General features: G+C 40.1%; 1 protein-coding gene across 2 annotated transcripts in view; it reads left to right on the forward strand.

Moving 5' to 3' along the window:
* The window catches only part of trpc4a (transient receptor potential cation channel, subfamily C, member 4a), a 104249-nt gene that overhangs the window by 70486 nt on the left and 13698 nt on the right, over window positions 1-20065 (forward strand). For both annotated transcript variants that reach the window (XM_078172486.1, XM_033651816.2), the window contains 4 exons: window positions 845-1063; window positions 9985-10125; window positions 10620-10796; window positions 11717-11917. In XM_078172486.1, coding sequence (XP_078028612.1) covers window positions 845-1063; window positions 9985-10125; window positions 10620-10796; window positions 11717-11917 — 738 coding nt within the window. The remainder of the gene's footprint in view (window positions 1-844; window positions 1064-9984; window positions 10126-10619; window positions 10797-11716; window positions 11918-20065) is intronic.

The following is a 20065-nucleotide window of genomic DNA, read 5'->3' on the forward strand; positions in this document are numbered from 1 at the left end:
AAAAAAACAACACAAACAGAGGACTTGTTCTATAGCATTGCAGTTAACAACATAATGCAATGAGGTAATTTTCCCCAGTGCCTTTTTAGACCTTTACCCTAAATTGTTACAACTAGAACTGATCCCAGATGTGACCACCAAAAATACTACTTAAATACTACTTATTTGGACTTGCTAACATCTGGCTTTTGTAGCCTATTTAATAGGAAAAGTTACAATTGATATTCACTCCCAAGACTAATGTCTCTGCAGTTGTCACAGGTATACTGGCTCCAGCAGGTCTGATTGGCAGTGATGGAAATACAACAGCCTAATTTTAGCCCGTTTACTGGTGCAATGCATCTCCGTCCAGGGAGCGCTCGAACACTGTTCAAAATGTAGTTGAACTGATATGGCAGAGTCTTTTTTGATTCCATACATTGCTCTTTCTTGTTAATACCTGATGCCTACATTACCCACAATGCATGCTAGTAGCCATTGACATAGCCTCAAGCTGTCAGCCTCCAGCAGAGATGAGGAGCAGGCTAAGCAAACTGACTTCTCTCCAGCTCCACACCTTCAGATTTGATTCATTTTCAAACTTGTAGTTTTCAGCCTCAAACAACATTACTTGAGGCAATGTATCAGATTCCATGCAGCTATCACAGAGTAAAACTGAGTAGGTTTTGAGTTGCTCTGTCAGATCCAAACGATGTGAGGAGTTTACATTTCCTTTGAAAAAATCAATGTGCATTCCACGTCAGCGTCTATTTTCCCTTCTAATCAATGGCATTGTTTAAAACTGAGTCCCAGAGAAGCTCTTAAAAACAAACCCTGACTTTCAATCAAAACCTTATTTTGCCAGGAGGCAGAGATCTACTTCAAAATCAACATCAACTGTATCGACCCTCTCGGCCGCACAGCTCTGCTGATTGCCATCGAGAACGAGAACCTGGAAATCATCGAACTCTTGCTGAGCTTCAATGTGTACGTCGGCGATGCCCTGCTGCACGCGATCCGCAAGGAAGTGGTGGGAGCTGTGGAGCTGCTGTTAAATCACAAGAAGCCCAGTGGTGGCATGCAGGTGAGGAGGGGACTGAGGGGGTTGGAAAGAGTTTTAAATCAGAGTGCTTTATTCATGAGGTAGGAGTGTGTCAGTGCGCAAACAGTGCTGACAAGGCTGGGGGGCATGGTACGAGAGGAACTAGGAATGTTGGCCTTTCTCTACAAAAGAAATCCCTTTTTCCCCATCTGTGTTTCCTGCTACCAAATCATGTCTTGGTGCTTCTAGCATCAATGTATTTCTCTTTTTTGTAGTTGATAAAATACACAGTGTTTTAACCTATTTCTGTTTGAAGGGACCTGTGCTAGCTTTGTATGTGAAAGATATTGTAACCCTCTTTTGTCCAACAGTATATGATCAACTCACATTGCATGCACTGTTTATTGTAAAGTAGGGCTGGGCAATATGGAGAAAATCAGACATCACAATATTTTTGACCAAATACCTCGATATTGATATTGCAACAATACTGATGGGTTGACTATTGGTACTCTCACAGAATATTTTGACAATGAATGTGGATATAATGACTTAGGCCCTGATCACACAGAAAGCATTTTAGCAACTGGAGGTGGCTTTGTGTAATTGTTTTTAATGAGAATGTTGCTTTTTCATCGCAGTTTTTGCGTTGCGAAGCGCCTCATTTTTCTGCGCTCTTGGCATCTGGTGTTTTTGCAAGAGTGCTCTGAACTCCTTGAGTTGAAAAAACTTCAATTCAGGGCGGAAGAGCTCCTCATGTCATCTTGTTTTCCCATTGTCCATTCGGATGATTTGAGAGGCGGTCCTTCTGTGGTGGTCACAGCAACAAGTTTACAGTTGGTAAACAATGGAGGGGAAACTGGTGGTGCTCAGTCGTTCGGCAGGGCCACTGGACTCACTCTACTTAGAATTCACTTTTGTTTTGCTAGGCCTGAGGACAGACAGCAGGTTGTCAAACTGCCACCGAGTTATCCTTAAATATACTTAGAAATGGCCATCATGGAGGTGAAGCTCCTGGACCAACTGGTGGTATAAATGGTAGATTGATTACACAGGAAGGTGAGGATAAGGAGGCGATGAGATGGTTGCCGGGTAACAATAAAAAGGCACGGCAAGCATTTTTTTGCTAGTGACATTCAATTAAAAAAAAAAGGCAATGCGGTGTGCCTCGCATTTTGTAATGCAAAATGCATTACAAACAACTGCTAACATCTGGCTTTTGTAGCCTATTTAATAGGAGAAGTTACAATTGATATTCACTCCCAAGACTAATGTCTCTGCAGTTGTCACAGGTATACTGGCTCCAGCTTTGATCAGGTCTGATTGGCAGTGATGGAAATACAACAGCCTAATTTTAGCCCGTTTACTGGTGCAATGCAATGACGGGTCGCCACAAAATACCGTCCATCTCTGTCCAGGGAGCGCTCGAACACTGTTCAAAATGTAGTTGAGTTTGAGTAAGACTTAATAACTAAGAGATATAAAAAAGAAGTAACCACTATAATGTTTCCACTGGCTTCCATGCTGCTCTCTACTGTTTACTTACCCATTTTCCAGGCTGTCCATGACATCACTGAAAAGAAGAAACAGAATTCTCGTCTGCTGCTCTATTGGCATTGGGAAAGTAATCTTTTGCCTTTTTTAAACAGGTTTTCTGCTGCTTAAAAAACCACATACATGTGCTAATTTTTGTGTGAAAATGGTATAATAGAACAGTCTGGCGAGTTCAGAAAATTACAACAGTTTACTGGAATGCTGAAAAAAAAAAAAAAGGAAAACACTTACGATATTATGATGCCCAAAATCTAAGATGATGTCTCGTCTCAAACTACAGTATCAATGTAAACTGATATGTTGCCCAGCCCTTTCAATCAAATGTATGAACAGTCATATAACTTAATGAAAAACAAAATACTCCCAGCAAAGACTAGAAAACTTGAGGTCAAAGTGCACACTGGCCCATGTGCCAAATCACAGTAGGAAATTTGGGTCCAACCAAATGGCAGAGTGCAGTGTCAGCCAGTGAAATGCTGCTATCCATTGTGTAGCTTATAAGCCGCATGCTGTTGCCTGAAGCTTTTTATACCATCTAAAATAATTGACCCAGTATTGTTGGCAGCAACAAAAGCTGACACTTCAAAAAGCTGTCTTAGGAAGACTTGTTCTGTCTTTTGGCAGAGGAACAGTTCTTACAGAAAGAGATTTAATGAGTTCATTCACTGGGAGAAAATATGATGTATATTTTATTCAAAGTTACAGTATAATGTTTTTAATATATCTTGCAAGGATTCAGATTATCTTGAGCGCGCTGCTGTTCATTAACAAACCCATTCTTCTAGTCTTTAAGAAGTGCCTGTTTAGAGCTTTAATTACTGTAATCAAAAACAAAATACTGTCTAATTAATTTTAGATTGGAGCCCCTTTTCACTGATTGCTCTCCACTCAAGGAGCGCTTACTTTTACTTGTCCCTGCCACACTTGTACTGTACAAACACACACACACACACACACACACACACACACGCTTTCTTCTTCTATCAGCAGTAATGCACCATAAACCACAAAGGAACAGATGTTTGGGGCTTCATCGATCAGCTGTAGGGGGATGTTATTGCTGTGCCTGTTGTGTCCTGTCTTTGATAGAATAAAGTGAAATAGTGAAAAAAGGGGGAAATCAAAGGAAAAGGAATAATATGAGGGAGCAAAAGAGAGCACAAGCACAAGAGATACTCTGCTCTGGCTTGTTTATTAAAGGAATGAAGGGGGAGTGAGATAGAAGCCAAAAATATCCAGTCCCGGAGTAATCTATCTGCTGCCACATTTCCCTTTTACCTTAATGTCTTAGCAAGTTAGTGCTTCATTCTATCACGAGTAGGTTGTAAAATAGATCACTCTAGCACTACCAAATTTCCCCAAGAGAAGCTCATTGATTATATTAAAAGGCTGTCTGGGAAAAGTGCATCCGAACTGTGTCTTCTCTGAGATTTATTAATAAGAAGATTCATTCTTTGCTTTGCCGGAATTGTGAGTATTTGTCTTCCTATTCTGCGGCCTGTGTGAATGATGTGTTTGTAATAATCTCACAAGTGTTGTGGTTCATTTGTTTTCCGCCGAGGAGCTTGTTGGATATCAGCGATTTGAACAGCTTCATGCATTATCCTCTGAGTACAGATATGCATCTGTTGGACACACAAACACAGGAGCACACTGTGTTGCTCAATTATAAGGGCCTTCGGGTACTTTGGTGTTTTGTTGTTGTTTTTTTTGTGTGTCCTTTTATAGTCCACACTTTGCTCATTGTTTTTTGGGTTACAGTGCAACCTACATATCATGTGCACCTTGAAGATGATTTGGAAATCCCTCTTCTTCCTTAGCAAAGTAAGCACAATCATGCCTGCTTGAATCTACAAAACCATGAGCTTATTTTCCGCAGTGTCATTCAAAAACAGAACTGCAGTGTCCCATTTTATACCAGCTTTAGCGAGACAATGTTTGTGATGTTGTAGGATGACAGGTGAAAACCAGTGGGGAGGCTCAGAAAAAGGAGCACAGTGAGAATAAAAGACACACTGTGCTTTTGCAGAGGCTAATTTTAATCAGTGCGCTGACGGCGGATGCCTCACTCTAATATGAGTAACAAATGTGCTTTACACGGACAAGTGGGCTATAATTTTGTTTCTTTTCTCCACTATTATCATAACTTCACATCTACCAGCCCGCACTCCTCCTGCTCCGTGCTTGGGCACAGGCCAAGGCTGTTTGATGTAGATTATTTGATGTCCCTCCTCCTCCCACGTGAAGAACAGAGTATATAGCTTATTAGATCACCCTCCTCTACGAAATATGACGACTCTCAGACGTGGCTCTGTGCCACTCTTTGGAGTTGCTGCTGCTCTGTGACTGCTCTGAGAGTAAGACTACACAACTAATTAGTGTCCAGTCCACATGATGAAAATTACTTTTGGGTGCACTATGGATGATGCAACATTTTGATGAAATGAACCAGTCCCCTGGATAACAATTCTTTATATTGTATTACTTATATGGTAGCAGTGACACAGAGTTTCACTGACACTATTTCTGTTTCTGTTCATGATAGACTAAATTAGAGTGAACCCTTTCTTGAACAGGCTACAGTACATTTCAGATCTTGTCTTAAATGTAACTTGTGCATTCACATCTATTTCCTTTTAGCCATTTTTTGGAGTTATATTCAGTCTATATTCTATGCATGACTCAATGGATGGCATTGTCAGTGCCCCACTCAGCAGTTATTGAATGGATAATCATGATCATTTATCATCTTGTACATTTTGACAGTCTTGGTCTCCAAAGCATTATCCTAATTGCATTTGGTACCTTGGTTTTCCTCTAGCACCCCTGTAGGATGACATATTTGGCTTCAAGCGAAATATCTCTTGTTTACAGAACCATGAAATTTGTCACAAATATCCATAGTGCATAGAGGATAATCCGAGTGACATCAATGATCCTCCTACTTTTCTTCTCCTAAGTTTTCATTTGCCCTGTGGAATTTCTCTACTGAATGGATTGAGACAAAATCTTGTACAGATATGCATGGTTCCCAAAGGATGAATCTTAGTGACTTTGGTGATACCCTGGCTTTCCCTTTAGCACCACCATGAGGTTCATGTTTGTGGGCTTTAAAGGCGCTGTATGTAAGAATGTGGCCAAAACGGTTACTGCACTCAAATTCAAAATACTGCTGCAAATCGTGTCCGCCCCCCCTCCCCTACAGATTCGAGGTTGCTGGACAACGGCACGCTGGAGACTGATTTGTTTGCCCACGGGCGGCTGCCCTGGCAGGGCTGTGTCGCCGCGTCCTTGATCTTCGTTTTTCCAGTGGACCGTTTGAGCAAGTCTGGCTTCTCTGCTGCTAACGCTGCTGCCGGGATACAGCTGAGGAGGAGCCGGCTGGAGCCGGGACACTGCTAATGCTGCTTGCTGTGCTGCTGTAGCTCAGTCTTAACTGTAACTGATGCTGAGACTCTACTGACTGTGTGACTGGTAGACGGCGGTGGGTGGCGCAACAGGCCAAAACACAAATTCAAAACATAAACATGATTTGCAGACTGTAAAAATGTTTTTTAAATGCGAATATTCTGGCCGTACTATTGTTGCCGGTGAGATCAGTATGTTATATGAACATTATTCCTTAGTCTCTGTGACATATTAGGAGGATTTTATGACTATTTGCTTTAGATTTCTTACAAATAGTTCCTTTAATTAAATGTCTCTGTGAGCATGTTAGCATGCTGATGTTAGCATTAGCTCAAAGCACTGCTGTGCTTAAAGGTCCATCTATTTGTGTTTTTTTTTTTTTTTTCTGGGTTTTTCAAATTGAAACACCCACTCAGCCGTAAGCAAAAGGCAGTGGCATAAATTAAAGCACTGATAAAAGTAATAATAATAAGTGAAATTCTTAGTTCCGCTTTTTTTGGGGGTGTATGAGGTACTTATCCATAGTCAGTGTAGTGTTTTCATTGCTTCACCTCTCTGTCTCTGCCCTTTCCAGCAGGGAACTGAAACAGTTGCATTGCTTTCTTCAAAGCCACCATACCTCTTGTGACATAAATATTGATTTTACCTCACAGAGCACTGGAGCTGCTGGTCTACCGCTACCTTAATAATTTAGTTTGCTTGTGTTACTGCATGACTTTTGGATTCGTCAGCATGCAGAAACCTGTCAGGTCACACATGATAATGTTTAGAAGTGCTTGAGAGAACAGTGTTTTTATGCTGAAACACACGTTTTCAACCAAAATTTGAATGTTTAGATTTGAAGACACGAGAAACACTACTGGGAAGCTACAGGATTATATAAAAACCTTAGAAGATAAAAAATAATAATGGACCTGCCACATAAGTACAGCCTAACAGAGATGCTAGCACGGCTGTGCACTCCTTGTCCTGTTGTTTTCAATGTGATGTTATTACAGCCCCCGTGATGAGGGGAGTTAAGAACTTGATGTTGAGTTTACATCCGTTTATCTCACTATTCTATCAGTTACTTGTGGTTATACTGTTCATGTTTTGGTTGGAATATTTCCCTATAGATACATTGAGAAGGAGCCACTGTCTCCTTTATAGAGAAGTTGAGTTGGAAACAGTGCTGTAAATCCTCTTATAGTGGGACCCACATAAAATCACTCACAGGCTGAGTATCCCCCATGTGTCCCTTGGCACCTCACTCGTCAGCCCGCCACTGTGCTTTACTGTCACATATGTCCTCTCATGTAGAACGCCTCCTGCTGCTTAGAGATCTTTGGTATTATCAGATGAGATCACCCGGTTGCTTTTGAGGTCAGTGTCAGTGTATTGTCATTTTCGTCAGTATATCAAGCTTTCTGTGTGTCCCTTGAAATGCAGTAATACAGTCACTTTTGCTACCAAGGGTTGTGGTCAGCACAAACCCTGAGTCTTAATTAGGATCCATAGACTGTATATAAAGATGGACGACACATGTCCACTTTCATCCACTTTACGAAAATGAAGCAGAAATGTCCTGGATAAGGCCACTGCTATGTTGTGCTGGTGATGTTATTCTGAGCTAGAGTTTGCACAGTGGCAATCTCCGTGGTCTTGAATTTCTGCCCATTCACCCGTCTGACTAATTATGAGTAGCGCCATTGATCGTGAGTCCACCGATTGGCATGCACAGATGTCAATCATGACGTCAAAGCCCCTTTTTGTAGCATCAAATAACTGATTAAAAGCAAACTTATCAGAAAAATAAACCCTTGAACATACAGCAGCATCATGAGAACTACCTAAAATTACAGAAATGATCTTTGCGAAAAATGTACTTGACTTTCACACCTGCCCTGTTTGATTCGGTTTAATCGAACTCAAGTTTGTTTGCCCTCTAAGTGCGGTTCATTTGGGCAGGCGTGATCACAGCAACCGCACTCGGGTGCTCACTAAAACAACCGGACCGAGACCTTCTTGAAGAGGTGGGCTCAGTCCAGTTACGAATGAACCCTGGTGTGGTTGGTTTGTGGTGAGAACGTGTTCTGACCTGGATCTGAACCAACTGCAGTCACATGACGCATTGTTTGGGTTAAACATGAGCATGTTACAGTCCTGGAGGATTATTAATGTGCACCTCCTCCTGTACTGCCTTAATATGCACATTCAGCACATCCAATGCATCAAAACATTGTTTTCTAGTTGGAGCCGCACCTCGTTTTCAAACTGTATGGTTTGACTAAAATGAACAATGACAGCAATATAGTCCACGATGAGCAGCGCTAAAATCAACCTGCGTAGTTGTCCCTCCATTGTGACATTAGAAAGTGTTGCATTTATCTTACAAGTGTACTCTTCTTCAACGTTTTGTTTACTTCCTGGATCCTGCAAGGCAATTCTGACTAATCAAGAGCAGCTTTCTCACACAAGACATTTTATCTGGTCTGTTTGTAAATGCTGCCGTGAGAACACGAACCAACTCTAGACAATCATGCAACTTCGCAACAAAATGAGTCCCTTATTCGGACCAAAGCAAGACAACTCAAGGTCTGAAAGCACCCTTATTTTGGCCCATGTCCCCTCTGCAAACATGGAGGGAACAGAGTTGATGATCTGTATTGCCGCCAGTCTCTAGGACACAATCGGGATGTTTTGGTATAGCTTTGACATTTGTCATCGGTTCAAGGATATTAAAATTACTATGCAGTGGAAATTTCTAAAAACAAAACAAAATACATAAAATGTGCAGGGAAATAAAAGCCAAACTGCGTGACTGCACTCTGGCTAGCTGATGGAAATAGCCCCAGGTAGCTTTAGCTGAAGCTTAATCACCCCTTTTGTCCTATATGTGCATGTTTGCTGTACATGGAAAAATCTGTTTTGATGACTATCATCTTGGTAATTGAGTTTGATATGCCACAGAAATAATGCAGTATCTTAATCTAATAATGGAGAGAAACAAAGACCAAGACATGCTAAATCTAACTAGTAGTAGTTAAGCTACATTTAAATCACACATTTAAATCTATAGGTTCATTTTACTTACTGGTTCATTTGTTCAAAGACAACTTAAAGACCATATTTTAATGTAGACACAAACAAATGGTTTCACAGCTTACATAACTGCTGATACACTTCCCTGGTTGTGTAGTTACTGTGTAGAGAGGGCCTGTTCTTTCATGGTGCCAGACTCTCACATCTTGAGCATTAGTCTTAGTAAAGCTCTCCCACTAGAACTAAGGCCCCTTATTCCCAGCTGTCCTTTGCCTGCATCAAGTTGCTGAATGGGTCCCAACCTATTGCATGGTTATCCTCCAACAATTCTTGGACTGTTCTCTCTCTCTCTCTGCTCCCTGTCTCCCTCACCACAGAATCAGATAATAAGCCTTCAATTAAAAAAAGTGAAAAGTGCCAGCTTACTCCTCTGCAGCCCACAGCCGTGTATTCCCACTGAATGACATGGGAAGCAAAAGGGCTTAGCTGGAGTGGGTGATAAGAGGGATAGGTGGAATGAGTTTCTTTCTGAGCATAATGATTTCCTGTGAAATGTGTGAAATACTGATGCTTTCTGCCACATTGTGGGCTATACCCTTTGACAGGGGTCTTGATTTTTTTTGTCCGCAACTTTGACCAAGGGCATCTTTTTTTTGCTGCTATTAGAACAGTTTTCTCTGCATCTACCAAAAGCTCTAAAGACTGTTTTTCTTGATCCTGCTTATTCCATTTAACATCAGTGTAAAGACCTTTGAACTGCACCCTGAAGTGAACAGAAGATCTTTCAGGCTTTGTGTTTAACCAAACCAATTACTTCCACTGTGCGCTGAGCATGTTAGTTAAACCTGACAGAAGGAAAAAGACTCAGGTCTATAACTTGGCAATAGCTGACATAAAGCCAAGGCCAGATGTACTACTTTGAGAGCTTATCCCATATATGTGTGTGATTAAAGCTCTTATTCTCTCCTCTCCCCTGAAAGGTTCCTCCTATCTTATTGGACAAGCAGTTCTCTGACTTCACCCCTGACATCACTCCCATCATCCTCGCTGCACACACCAACAACTATGAAATTATTAAGCTCCTGGTGCAGAAAGGCGTGTCTATGCCGCAGCCACATGAGGTTGGTAAACCATTTGAATTTTGTTGTGATTATCAGCGTGAAGCTCCCCATATCTCCAAAATGTCAACAACTGTTCAGGGAAGTCTTGTGTGCAGCCAGATTAAAGTGCGGTTTTATTATTATATCCAGTGGGGTTGTGAAAGTATTTTATGAGTCATTCGATCCAGAATCCATTCAGAGAAGATACACTACTGGGTTTTTACTCAGCAGCAACATATTATATTTAGAGTAAGGTAATTACTCACTACACAGTACAGTATTGGTTTTAGAATCTTATTTATGAGGTAGAATGTGTTTGTAAATATGCACATAATATATTAGGTCAAAACCACACTGATTGGGCTTTTAATGTCTAAATAACATACCCAGTCATGACAGCAGTACTCTGTTGACAGAATGGATACAGTGCTTGCAACGCAGGGCCGAAACATGATCTGTTACTAAACACTGGGGAGCCTCATTAAAATGCGTCTGTGCTTTGTTTGATGTTGCAGGTGCGCTGCAACTGTGTGGAGTGTGTGTCAAGCTCAGATGTGGACAGCCTGCGGCACTCGCGCTCCCGCCTCAACATCTACAAAGCGCTGTCGAGTCCCTCTCTAATTGCGCTCTCCAGCGAAGACCCTTTCCTCACTGCGTTCAGGCTCAGCTGGGAGCTGCAGGAGCTCAGCAAGGTGAGGAGCATCCTTTGGTAGGATTTGATTCGTTGTGCATTGATTAACCTCCCAGTGCCCTTTCATGATGATTATTATGTGACACTCAATGCCCTGTCAATTTATTAACTGTGCATTTATACAATTGCTCTTGGTAAATGTAATTTCATAAAATAAAATGAAATAAAATAAGATAAAATAAAATAAAATAAAATAAAATAAATTGTAATAGAATAAAAATCGAATAAAATGAAATAAAATAAGATAAAATAAAATCGTATCAAATAGAATAAAATAAAATAAAATAAAATAAAACAGAATAAAATCGAATAAAATAAAATAAAATAAAATAAAACAGAATAAAATCGAATAAAATAAAATGTAATAGAATAAAATAAGATAAAATAGAATAAAATAAAATAAAATGAAATAGAATAAAATAAAATAAAATAAGATAAGATAAAATAAAATAAAATAAAATAAAATCGAATAAAATAAAACGTAATAGAATAAAATAAGATAAAATAGAATAGAATAAAATAAAATAAAATGAAATAGAATAAAATAAAATAAGATAAAATAAAATAGAATAAAATAAGATAAAATAAAATAGAATAAAATACTTTAGAGTCAGCAATAAAATTCAAAGAAATAATTGCAAAACTGGATCCTTGCCTGCTACAGTTCATGACATTTCCTGCTGAAAAATTATAAAACTTGGAGTTCACTATTGAATTTTTTAGCAAAGCTAAATAGCAAATAAAAATACCAGATGCTTTAATGGCACAAAATACCCACAGGCAAGGTTCAATTTAGAAACAACACTTTGTAGACTCACCAGTACTCTGAGATTTGCCTTAATATATTGACTCACCCTGCCAGGTTCTTGCAGGACTCTTGATGTTGGGCGGTATCAGTATTCTATGTACACTCTTTCCAAGGTGGAGAACGAGTTCAAATCAGAGTACGAGGAGCTGTCTCAGCAGTGTAAACAGTTTGCCAAGGACCTTCTGGATCAGACGAGGAGCTCCAGAGAGCTGGAGATGATCCTCAATTACAGAGACGACATCAACTTATTGGACGAGGAGGGCAACAACGACCTGGCAAGACTCAAACTAGCTATCAAGTACCACCAAAAAGAGGTAAGCATGATACATAATATTTCAGTTGAAAGTAATTCATAGCTTTCTGACTGGATCGGATCGCAAACCCATGTGAAAAGAACATATTTGATATTCACCCTGTCATTATATAACAATTAAAACACAAGAACACAATTGTCTCTGAAGGACAAAACATGAAGGACACTGAAAAAGTTGCTTTTTTTGGTTATTTATTTCTTAGGCTGCAGTAATGGGAAGGAAGCAGGGAATATCACCCTGTTGGCTATCAGCAAAATGATCTCACACTATCTCTCAGTCAAGTGCACCTGCCCCCTCTTTGCTGTGAGCTGTGAGCTGTGAGAGTCAGATATGACTGCAATATCACAGTTTTAGCCTTTGAAATTGTGCAATATACAAGAAATCATCTTGGGTGTTTTTTCCAGGTTTGTCCTTGGTTCTCCTCTAGCATTCCTTTTCCCTTCTGTCCACTATTGTTTGCTACATCATCTACTGTACAGTGTATTGTCAGATTTCAATGCCACATGCCCCAGGCAATATTCACTCTACTGTATGTAGCCTGGGTAAGACTGCCAAGCCTGCAGTTTGTGTTGCACCGAGCCAACGTCTTCTCACAGGTGTCACTGCCTGCCAATACGAAGCGGTGTAATGATGTTAGATTAGCATCAGGTTCTCTTTTTTAGTGCCAGACGCTGGTTTAGATAGGATTTAATCTGTTTTTGCTTTGGCAGCTTACACAGATGACAGATAGGCAAAGCTTGGTTTTCATTACTAAAGCATTACAGCCGTAAGGTAATGCTCAGAGCTGTTGCTGTATATGTAGGATGTTCACTTCCTTAAATAACACACAGATAGCAACACAAAATCCTATTTATTCATTTGGTTCAAGTCAATACAGCTACTGAAAAGACGATAACCTGTCGCTGGATTTCTACATGCAGTGCATCCAGTTTAACGTACATGCTCAGTGGTCTGTCCTATTTAATGCAGAACATGGACAGTGCATCCATTTCTAATTTGCTGGAAAACAGCCGGTAATTAAGTGCTGATTACTTTCACAGGCCGGTTTTAGTTTCAGACAGTAAATTGCTCTGTTTCTTTTTTTCATCAACTCTGTAGGTCCTGAATTGCATTTAAAACAGATAAATAATTATGAGTGAAAAGGTTTGAACCTGATAACTCCGCAGCAATATTCTCTCTACAGTCCACTGACTTCATGCTTCTGCTTTTATTGTGTGATAAACATTTTCTCAGTAGGTAGAGACATAAACAAGTGGTTTGGAAAAAAAAAGCTGATTAAAAGCCACGTTAAAACATTAAGTATATTAAATGTGTGCTTTTGCTATTTAAACCTTCAGTATGGTATAGTATAATAGAGGCTCTAAAATGCATTTTCCCCGTCATATTTAGGTTTCAATGTGTAGCACCCCAAAGATGTCATAAATGTAACTGTTCAGTAAGATACGTTTTAGATAATTCATTTGCATACTGATTATTTGCAATTAGTTAGGGCTTTAACCAAGGAAACACCGATCCGATCAGACAGATGCTGAGTCAGATAGCTGAATCAGGTATCGGTGACAATAGGGTTCATTTATTCAGTTCATTTCTGTGTTTACATCTGATTACATGTGCACATACTGTAAAACTTAAAATAGTAGCCTGGGCTATTATTTGCTTAAATCACTGAAACTAGTCCATACCCACTGAGTACAGCATACCATACCATGACTTAGTCATACCAAAAATTAGAAAAAAAACCAAACATTCGGCCACAGGGGGAGCCACAGTGATCTGTCGCATTTTAGCGATTTTTAAGCATGTTTCTGTTGTTATAGCGCCACCCAGTTGCCAATTAGAGTTAAATTTCTCCAGTCACCTTGAGGTGTCCTGTTCTACATATCTACCAAGTTTAGTAAAAATCAATATGGCGGTTAGGCCCAGATAAGAAATTATCTCTCTAGCGCCCCCATTTTGTTTGATCGGGTCAATAATGGAGGGGTCCCCTCAGATTATGTGTGGTCATATGCCTACAAAGTTGCGTGGTGATCGGTGAAACCCTTGAGATGTTATACACCTTTATGTGATGAGCCACGCCCTCCGCAATATTCATTGCCTTTAGGGTTGGGTCGGTTCTCGGTAATACAAATTTGGTCCGGTACTCTGTCTTGGACCGGGTTTTATTTTTTGAGACCGACCGGACCGCATACTCGGGCAGAACGTACGCGGAGCGGACGCCATGGAGGTCCGCCCAGTAAAAGTGAACGTCTGCAAGCCCTGTGCGCGCAAAGCACGACCGCGTGGACTCCACTCCATGCACCAGTGTCACACAAAAGACTGTTCGGCATGTATTTTTCACATCGCGGGGATTTTTCACGGACATTTTTACAGGTAGTCCGCTCCACTTATAGTAAGCCCGAGTCTGTGAGCACCTGTGTCTGCCTCTTCACCAAGCGCACAGCAAGCAGGAGAGAGAGGGGGGTGGGGCGGGGACTGAGCTAGGAGGTACGAGTGCGCATGCGCCTCTACTGTAACCTGGAGTTTGTTTAATAGTGACGGGGAGTCGATAATGGCGGACAATTTAGTCTTGACGAAATCAAGGAATGCCCCACTATGGCAACTAGGGACCATAGATATTGGTCCCTAGATTATGTTCACCGAGTTTCATGCAGATCGGTCAAACTTCCTAGGAAGAGATAGATTTTAAGTGTTTTTCAAAAAATTCAAAATGGCGGAAAATCTGTATAGAGGGGCATCTCTGTGCAAGGTTTCATGTCTCTACGACATACGGGGCATGAGATATGCCCATTCAAATTTTGCAATTCAGTCGGTTGCTATAGCGCCCTCCTTTGGCCAATTGATGTAATATTGCTTCATTCGCATCCTCCCATGACCCTCTACCACTGTGCCAAATTTCACATGGGTTGACCAAGTCAGTGAGGAGAAAAACGTGGAACAGACACACACACACACACACACACACACACACACACACACACACAGAGTTTTTGTCATTATATAGTAAGATCAAAAGGCCTATATTTGGGACAGGTGTCTATACGGGACAGGCCATTAATTCCTTTCACACAAAACTGTTTAACAGCTAAGATGGACAATATAATCAAACTTTTTATTTAAACCAATATTGATATTGCTTGTTTAAAAATTAGGCTTCAGATAATATATATTATGAATCATTCATTTGATCTATTTCTGACAGACAGCACATCAGAGAATGAGAGTTACGGAGCCCAGCATACCGACACAACACCTCTTTATCCTGTTAAAACAAGACTCACAACTTTGATTAATTTTTATGAAAAACCCTTTTGATTCTTTTGATCTGAGGACCCTTACGGACTAAAGGAATATGAATAACTTACAGGATAATTGAGGAATGGACACTTCATTTGAGGTAGCTAACAACCTGATTTTATACATCCGAAGACCTTCTATTAAAAAAAAAGAACTGCTTGGCAACCAGACCAGGCCTCTAATTGAGACAGACGTCTATTTGTCGTAAAAGGGACATGGGCATTTAATTGGGACTAGGCTTTTAATTAAAGTGTTACGGTGTTACAACAACATCAGCAGTGCACCTGTAGGACACATTTTGTCCACATTTTATGCAGCTGTATTGTTTCATCCTAGTGTTGTTGTTATTGTTTTCATCCTCATCCCAGTTCAAATTTTGGCCAATTTGTTGCTGCAATTAAAAGGTTTTCACTTGAACTCAACTTCTTGGTAATTTGGAAGGTTTTTCACCAAAAAGCTGGTGCACAATTTGTAACTTATGAATAAATATCAATTCAGTAACTTTATTGTTACACTTTATTTTACAAATTTAGGAAAACAATGTTTAAGTCACGTCTGATGTTGCCTCACACATAAAAGAAAGACTCCCGTCACTTCCACACAGTGAAGCATACAGCTTATTATTTAAACGCTGGTTTCAGACAAAGCCAAGGTGTCAGTATTTCTGAACTGAAAAAGTCAAATCGGTGCGTCCCTAGCTGTAATCATTTTACAGTTATTTATTTTTACTTATATAAGCTTGGTTATAAGCTCGGTGCTGTGGGTGAATATTTGTTACCAGAAAAATCCAATACCTGATGCATGGGCTTTGTTTTTCTGAGTTTAATGGAGGATGCGAGGAGCCTGATTTTTGTAGCGATGCTAAGTTATGGGGTGGCCGATGGCTTCCTCAGGCAATAGGAAAAAAAGGGGTTAAATAGATATTACACTGCAGAATTGTTCCGCTGAATATAAGGTGAAGCAGAATGATGAGGAAGCAGACACATTACTCACAGGAGTGACTTATAATTCATTCAGCTGTCTTTTACTGGGAGCTCTGCCCGGCTGTCAGAGCAGATGCACTTTTGGAGGTGTCTCGATTTATGACGCTGCTATTTTCTCCTTCATCCATCCAGTTGTCGCCCATCGAGACTCAGGTTGGCGGATGAGCATGTTGAGTCACAGAGGGACAGTTGGGAGTAGTGCGAGTGCACAGGTGGACGTGATGATGCACAGTCCCCTGTCATCTTAGCCAGCTACTCTGTTGTGGGCAGTTAATCTGTCATTGCACTGTAAACAATCATCCCCTCCCACCGCTTCTGTCACAACTGTTCCACCACACATCGCCTCTCCCCAGGGGTGCTTTAATTATTCAGGAGATGTCCCAATATGCCCTTCTCCACCATCCTATCTATAACACCCTTCGATCGCACTGGGACTTTGATGGAGGACAGTGTCTCATGATGTGGTTAACAATCCACCCAGCTGCCCTTTTTAAATGATAAATGTCCCAGCTGCCTAGACTGCAGTCATTTCAAGGTAAAGTTATTCTGCTGGAAATGCTCAGTCTCTGGCACTGTATGTGTGTGTGCGCTGTGAAATTATTATAGAGTGCTGTAGTGTAATTGATTAAAAAAAAATCTTTCTTTTATAAGGTAATTACTTTCTCTGCAGTCTTATTTTAGTTTTTATAACTTTTAGAAAACAAGTGAAAACCCACACTGCAGGAAAAACATTTGGAGTTTCAAGTATTGTCTAAAATCTAATTACATTTTTCTTCATTCTAATGAAGTGACCTGCCTTATCCTGTTCAAACCCTCATTCTAATTATATTTTCTTGAATCATATTAATTTCTGTTGGAAACAAAAACCTCACTGCACTGGGAGGTTTTCTCTCACTTACGTTTGGTATCAGTTTTAGATAGAAATGATTTAATTTATAGATATCTATGTGGTTATGTAGGCTGAAGTCTGAGTCATCAGGAAAAACAGGACAAATTAGGTTTTACATCTTTTGCTCTTAAATAATAGCAGTCAGTCACGAAATATGTCATTTCATTGTCACAACAAATGTGCTTTACATGAAACAGTAATTCAATCATTCAGGTAAAACGGGACATTTTTCTGAAGTGAATCCAGCATGTTTTGAGGTTTTGTCACTTAAAAGGATATTAAAGATGATGCAGTAAATGTCGGCCACAGTAGTCCATAATTAGCCATCATTGTTACAGTACATGCACACGTCCATTGTGGACAATGTGGTACCAAGGAAACAGGCAGCAAAGAACAGGAAAATCATGGCAGAAAAGCTGGAGGATCTTTTTAATTAATAGTTAGGTTACATTAATGATTTAATGAATAATGACAGAACTGAAAAATGGATTTAACCCTTAAAAACACAAACAAACATGATCGCCTCATTTTACCTTGAGGCCTGTACTACGAAGTCAGTTCAACTGACACAGGATGTCTTTTTGTTATCTGGCTTGACTAACCCTAACAATGGCTGTCAGTCAACTCTAGGTTTTCCTTTTTCTAGTCACAATCGTGTTCATGTGAAAGAGGTGGAGGTTGAACATCATCAGAAACATGAATGAAGTCGGCTACTTCGTTATCCTGTGACATGAAACAGCACTGAAAGTATCTGGGACGGCGAGACAGTAAAATGTTAATGGCATGGGATGTAGTCTTAGAACAGAAAATTCAGAAACACTGAAAATACTATCCAAAAATTTGCCATTGGCCAACATCTAGATTACGTGTAGGTATCACTGGGCTATATGTGACATTAGTATAGAATGTATTTTGCTATTTAGTTGGATGATGATGAAACTACTCTAAATATGTCACATAAAACACTTTAAACTAACACCAGACTGTTTCTGCCACTGAAGGAAAGGGTGGAAAAGTAGCCTAGTTAATGACTGATGAGATCTATCTGACCAAAGATGTTGCATTTACATTTCTGGGAGCCAGTTAACCACGTGTGCATTATTTTTGTAATAAATATTATCTTTCTTTTCCAGCTCATCACACAGGTGTCTCATGTTATTTTGAGCTGCAGTGATGAATCAGAGTGTAGAATAGCAACACTCACTGCGGACTAAAATAAAGTTGCATTAGTTGAAACCCTGCTAAAATCATGTGTTTAGTGTTGTAAACGATCTCTGTGTTTGTTAGAAGCTCTGTTTTAAAACCATGGAAATAGAGCCCTGGAATGATGAAATGATTCTACTGACCTATATCAGCATATAGGCTGCTCTTTTTTTACCTTACACTCCAGACTTTTGTCCATGGATACTTCTTTCTTCAGTGATCTAATTGCTCAGAGGTCGGGATGTTGACAGGCAGTGGTCCGATTCTCTGAAGTTAATCTGCTCCAGACCACATTAGCTGTTCAGCATCTGTTACCACGGTGATTTATCCCGGCAAAAAGAGAACCAGCTTCGTAATACTTAAAACCTAGAGCCAACCCTGAACTACCTCGCTAACTTTAAATCCTGCTTTGTAGTACAGGCCTCAGCTGTCCAGTTTTACCTGAACATGTCATTAGAATGAGGTAGAGGGTTTTTTCACGTTTGAAGTTCCAAATTTCTTAATAGAAATATAGTAGAGATACATAAGTTCTAACAGTAACACTCAAGGCAGTATTAATAATTTTAGGTGGTTTTCTTGGTAATCTGCCAAAAAGTGTCCCAAATTACCTGACTTCACCCTAACTACTAGTTTTACCTTTGGAGTATGTGGAGCAAATATAACACTCTTGCAAAGGGAGCTGTGTGAAACCAGTTTTAAATAAATTCAACAACACATGCAAACATTCCTTTGGCAGCGCTGCGCCATAAGGTGCAGCATTTTGTGGGATTTCTCCGACATTCTTTAGTAAACAGTTCATTGAGTCGGAGAGTGAAAAACATTTAATGTGTGAAGCATTACACAGAGCCAAAGATAGAAATCCTACTCCAGTGATTTGCTGTGGGAATCATTCAGTAAACATTGTCAATATAACAATCTTTTCTGCAGCTGTAAAATGATTTGTACAAACTAAATGCATGTTCACATACAGAGGCGCTTGAAGAGATTGCTCTGTGCCTGTGACAGTTGATCTTTAAACCAGACAGGGTTTTGCCCTGTGCGAGGCATCGAGGGTTAAGTGGACACTTAGTTGGACAGGAATGGTTTGACCGTGGTTATTATGTTCAGGATATTTTGTCTGTGGTGTGATCACCACTTATCTCTTTCAGCAATTTTGCAGACAAACACTTGAGCTCTTATAATTGGCATGACATTCAGCCTGAATGTGTGATTTTTTTTTATGGTACAAGCTGCTGGTGAGTGTTGCAGTGAGTCACGAGGAGCATGTTTTTGACCCTCAACTGAAAAAAACCACTGAAGGACATTTCTCCTCCTAACCCTCTTAAGTTTGTCGTGCGCATGCATGCTCGCTTACATTTTTTTGTATTATCCTTGCATCCATGTGTGTTTTTTGGCTTTGCTGCTGCTGTGCTCGCAGGGTTTAAAAACGCAATTTATAATGGTCTGAAGAGAAATCTCCACAGGCCTCCGGACTAAAGAGCTGAGCTAACAGAGCAGTCTGCGCTTTGATGCAGCGGGAGGCCAAATCAGATAAATATGATCAGTAACACATACACAATAAAGTGGAGATTATCTCCTCTACATCCCTGAGGGGTTCTACAATGGATTACTCTCATTTGTGCCGATTTACTGGGAAAAAATGTAGGTATGTACGATGAAGACTCACAGTGTGAGCGAAAACAGCCTGTCTCTTTAACATTTGAAATTCTCAGCCGGCGCCAAGGGAAAGCCATCAATTTTACATGCTGTAGTTTGACGTTGCCCCCTTGTGATGTCTCA

Source organism: Epinephelus lanceolatus, chromosome 11 (assembly GCF_041903045.1).
Source record: "Epinephelus lanceolatus isolate andai-2023 chromosome 11, ASM4190304v1, whole genome shotgun sequence".
Taxonomy (NCBI): domain Eukaryota; kingdom Metazoa; phylum Chordata; class Actinopteri; order Perciformes; family Serranidae; genus Epinephelus; species Epinephelus lanceolatus.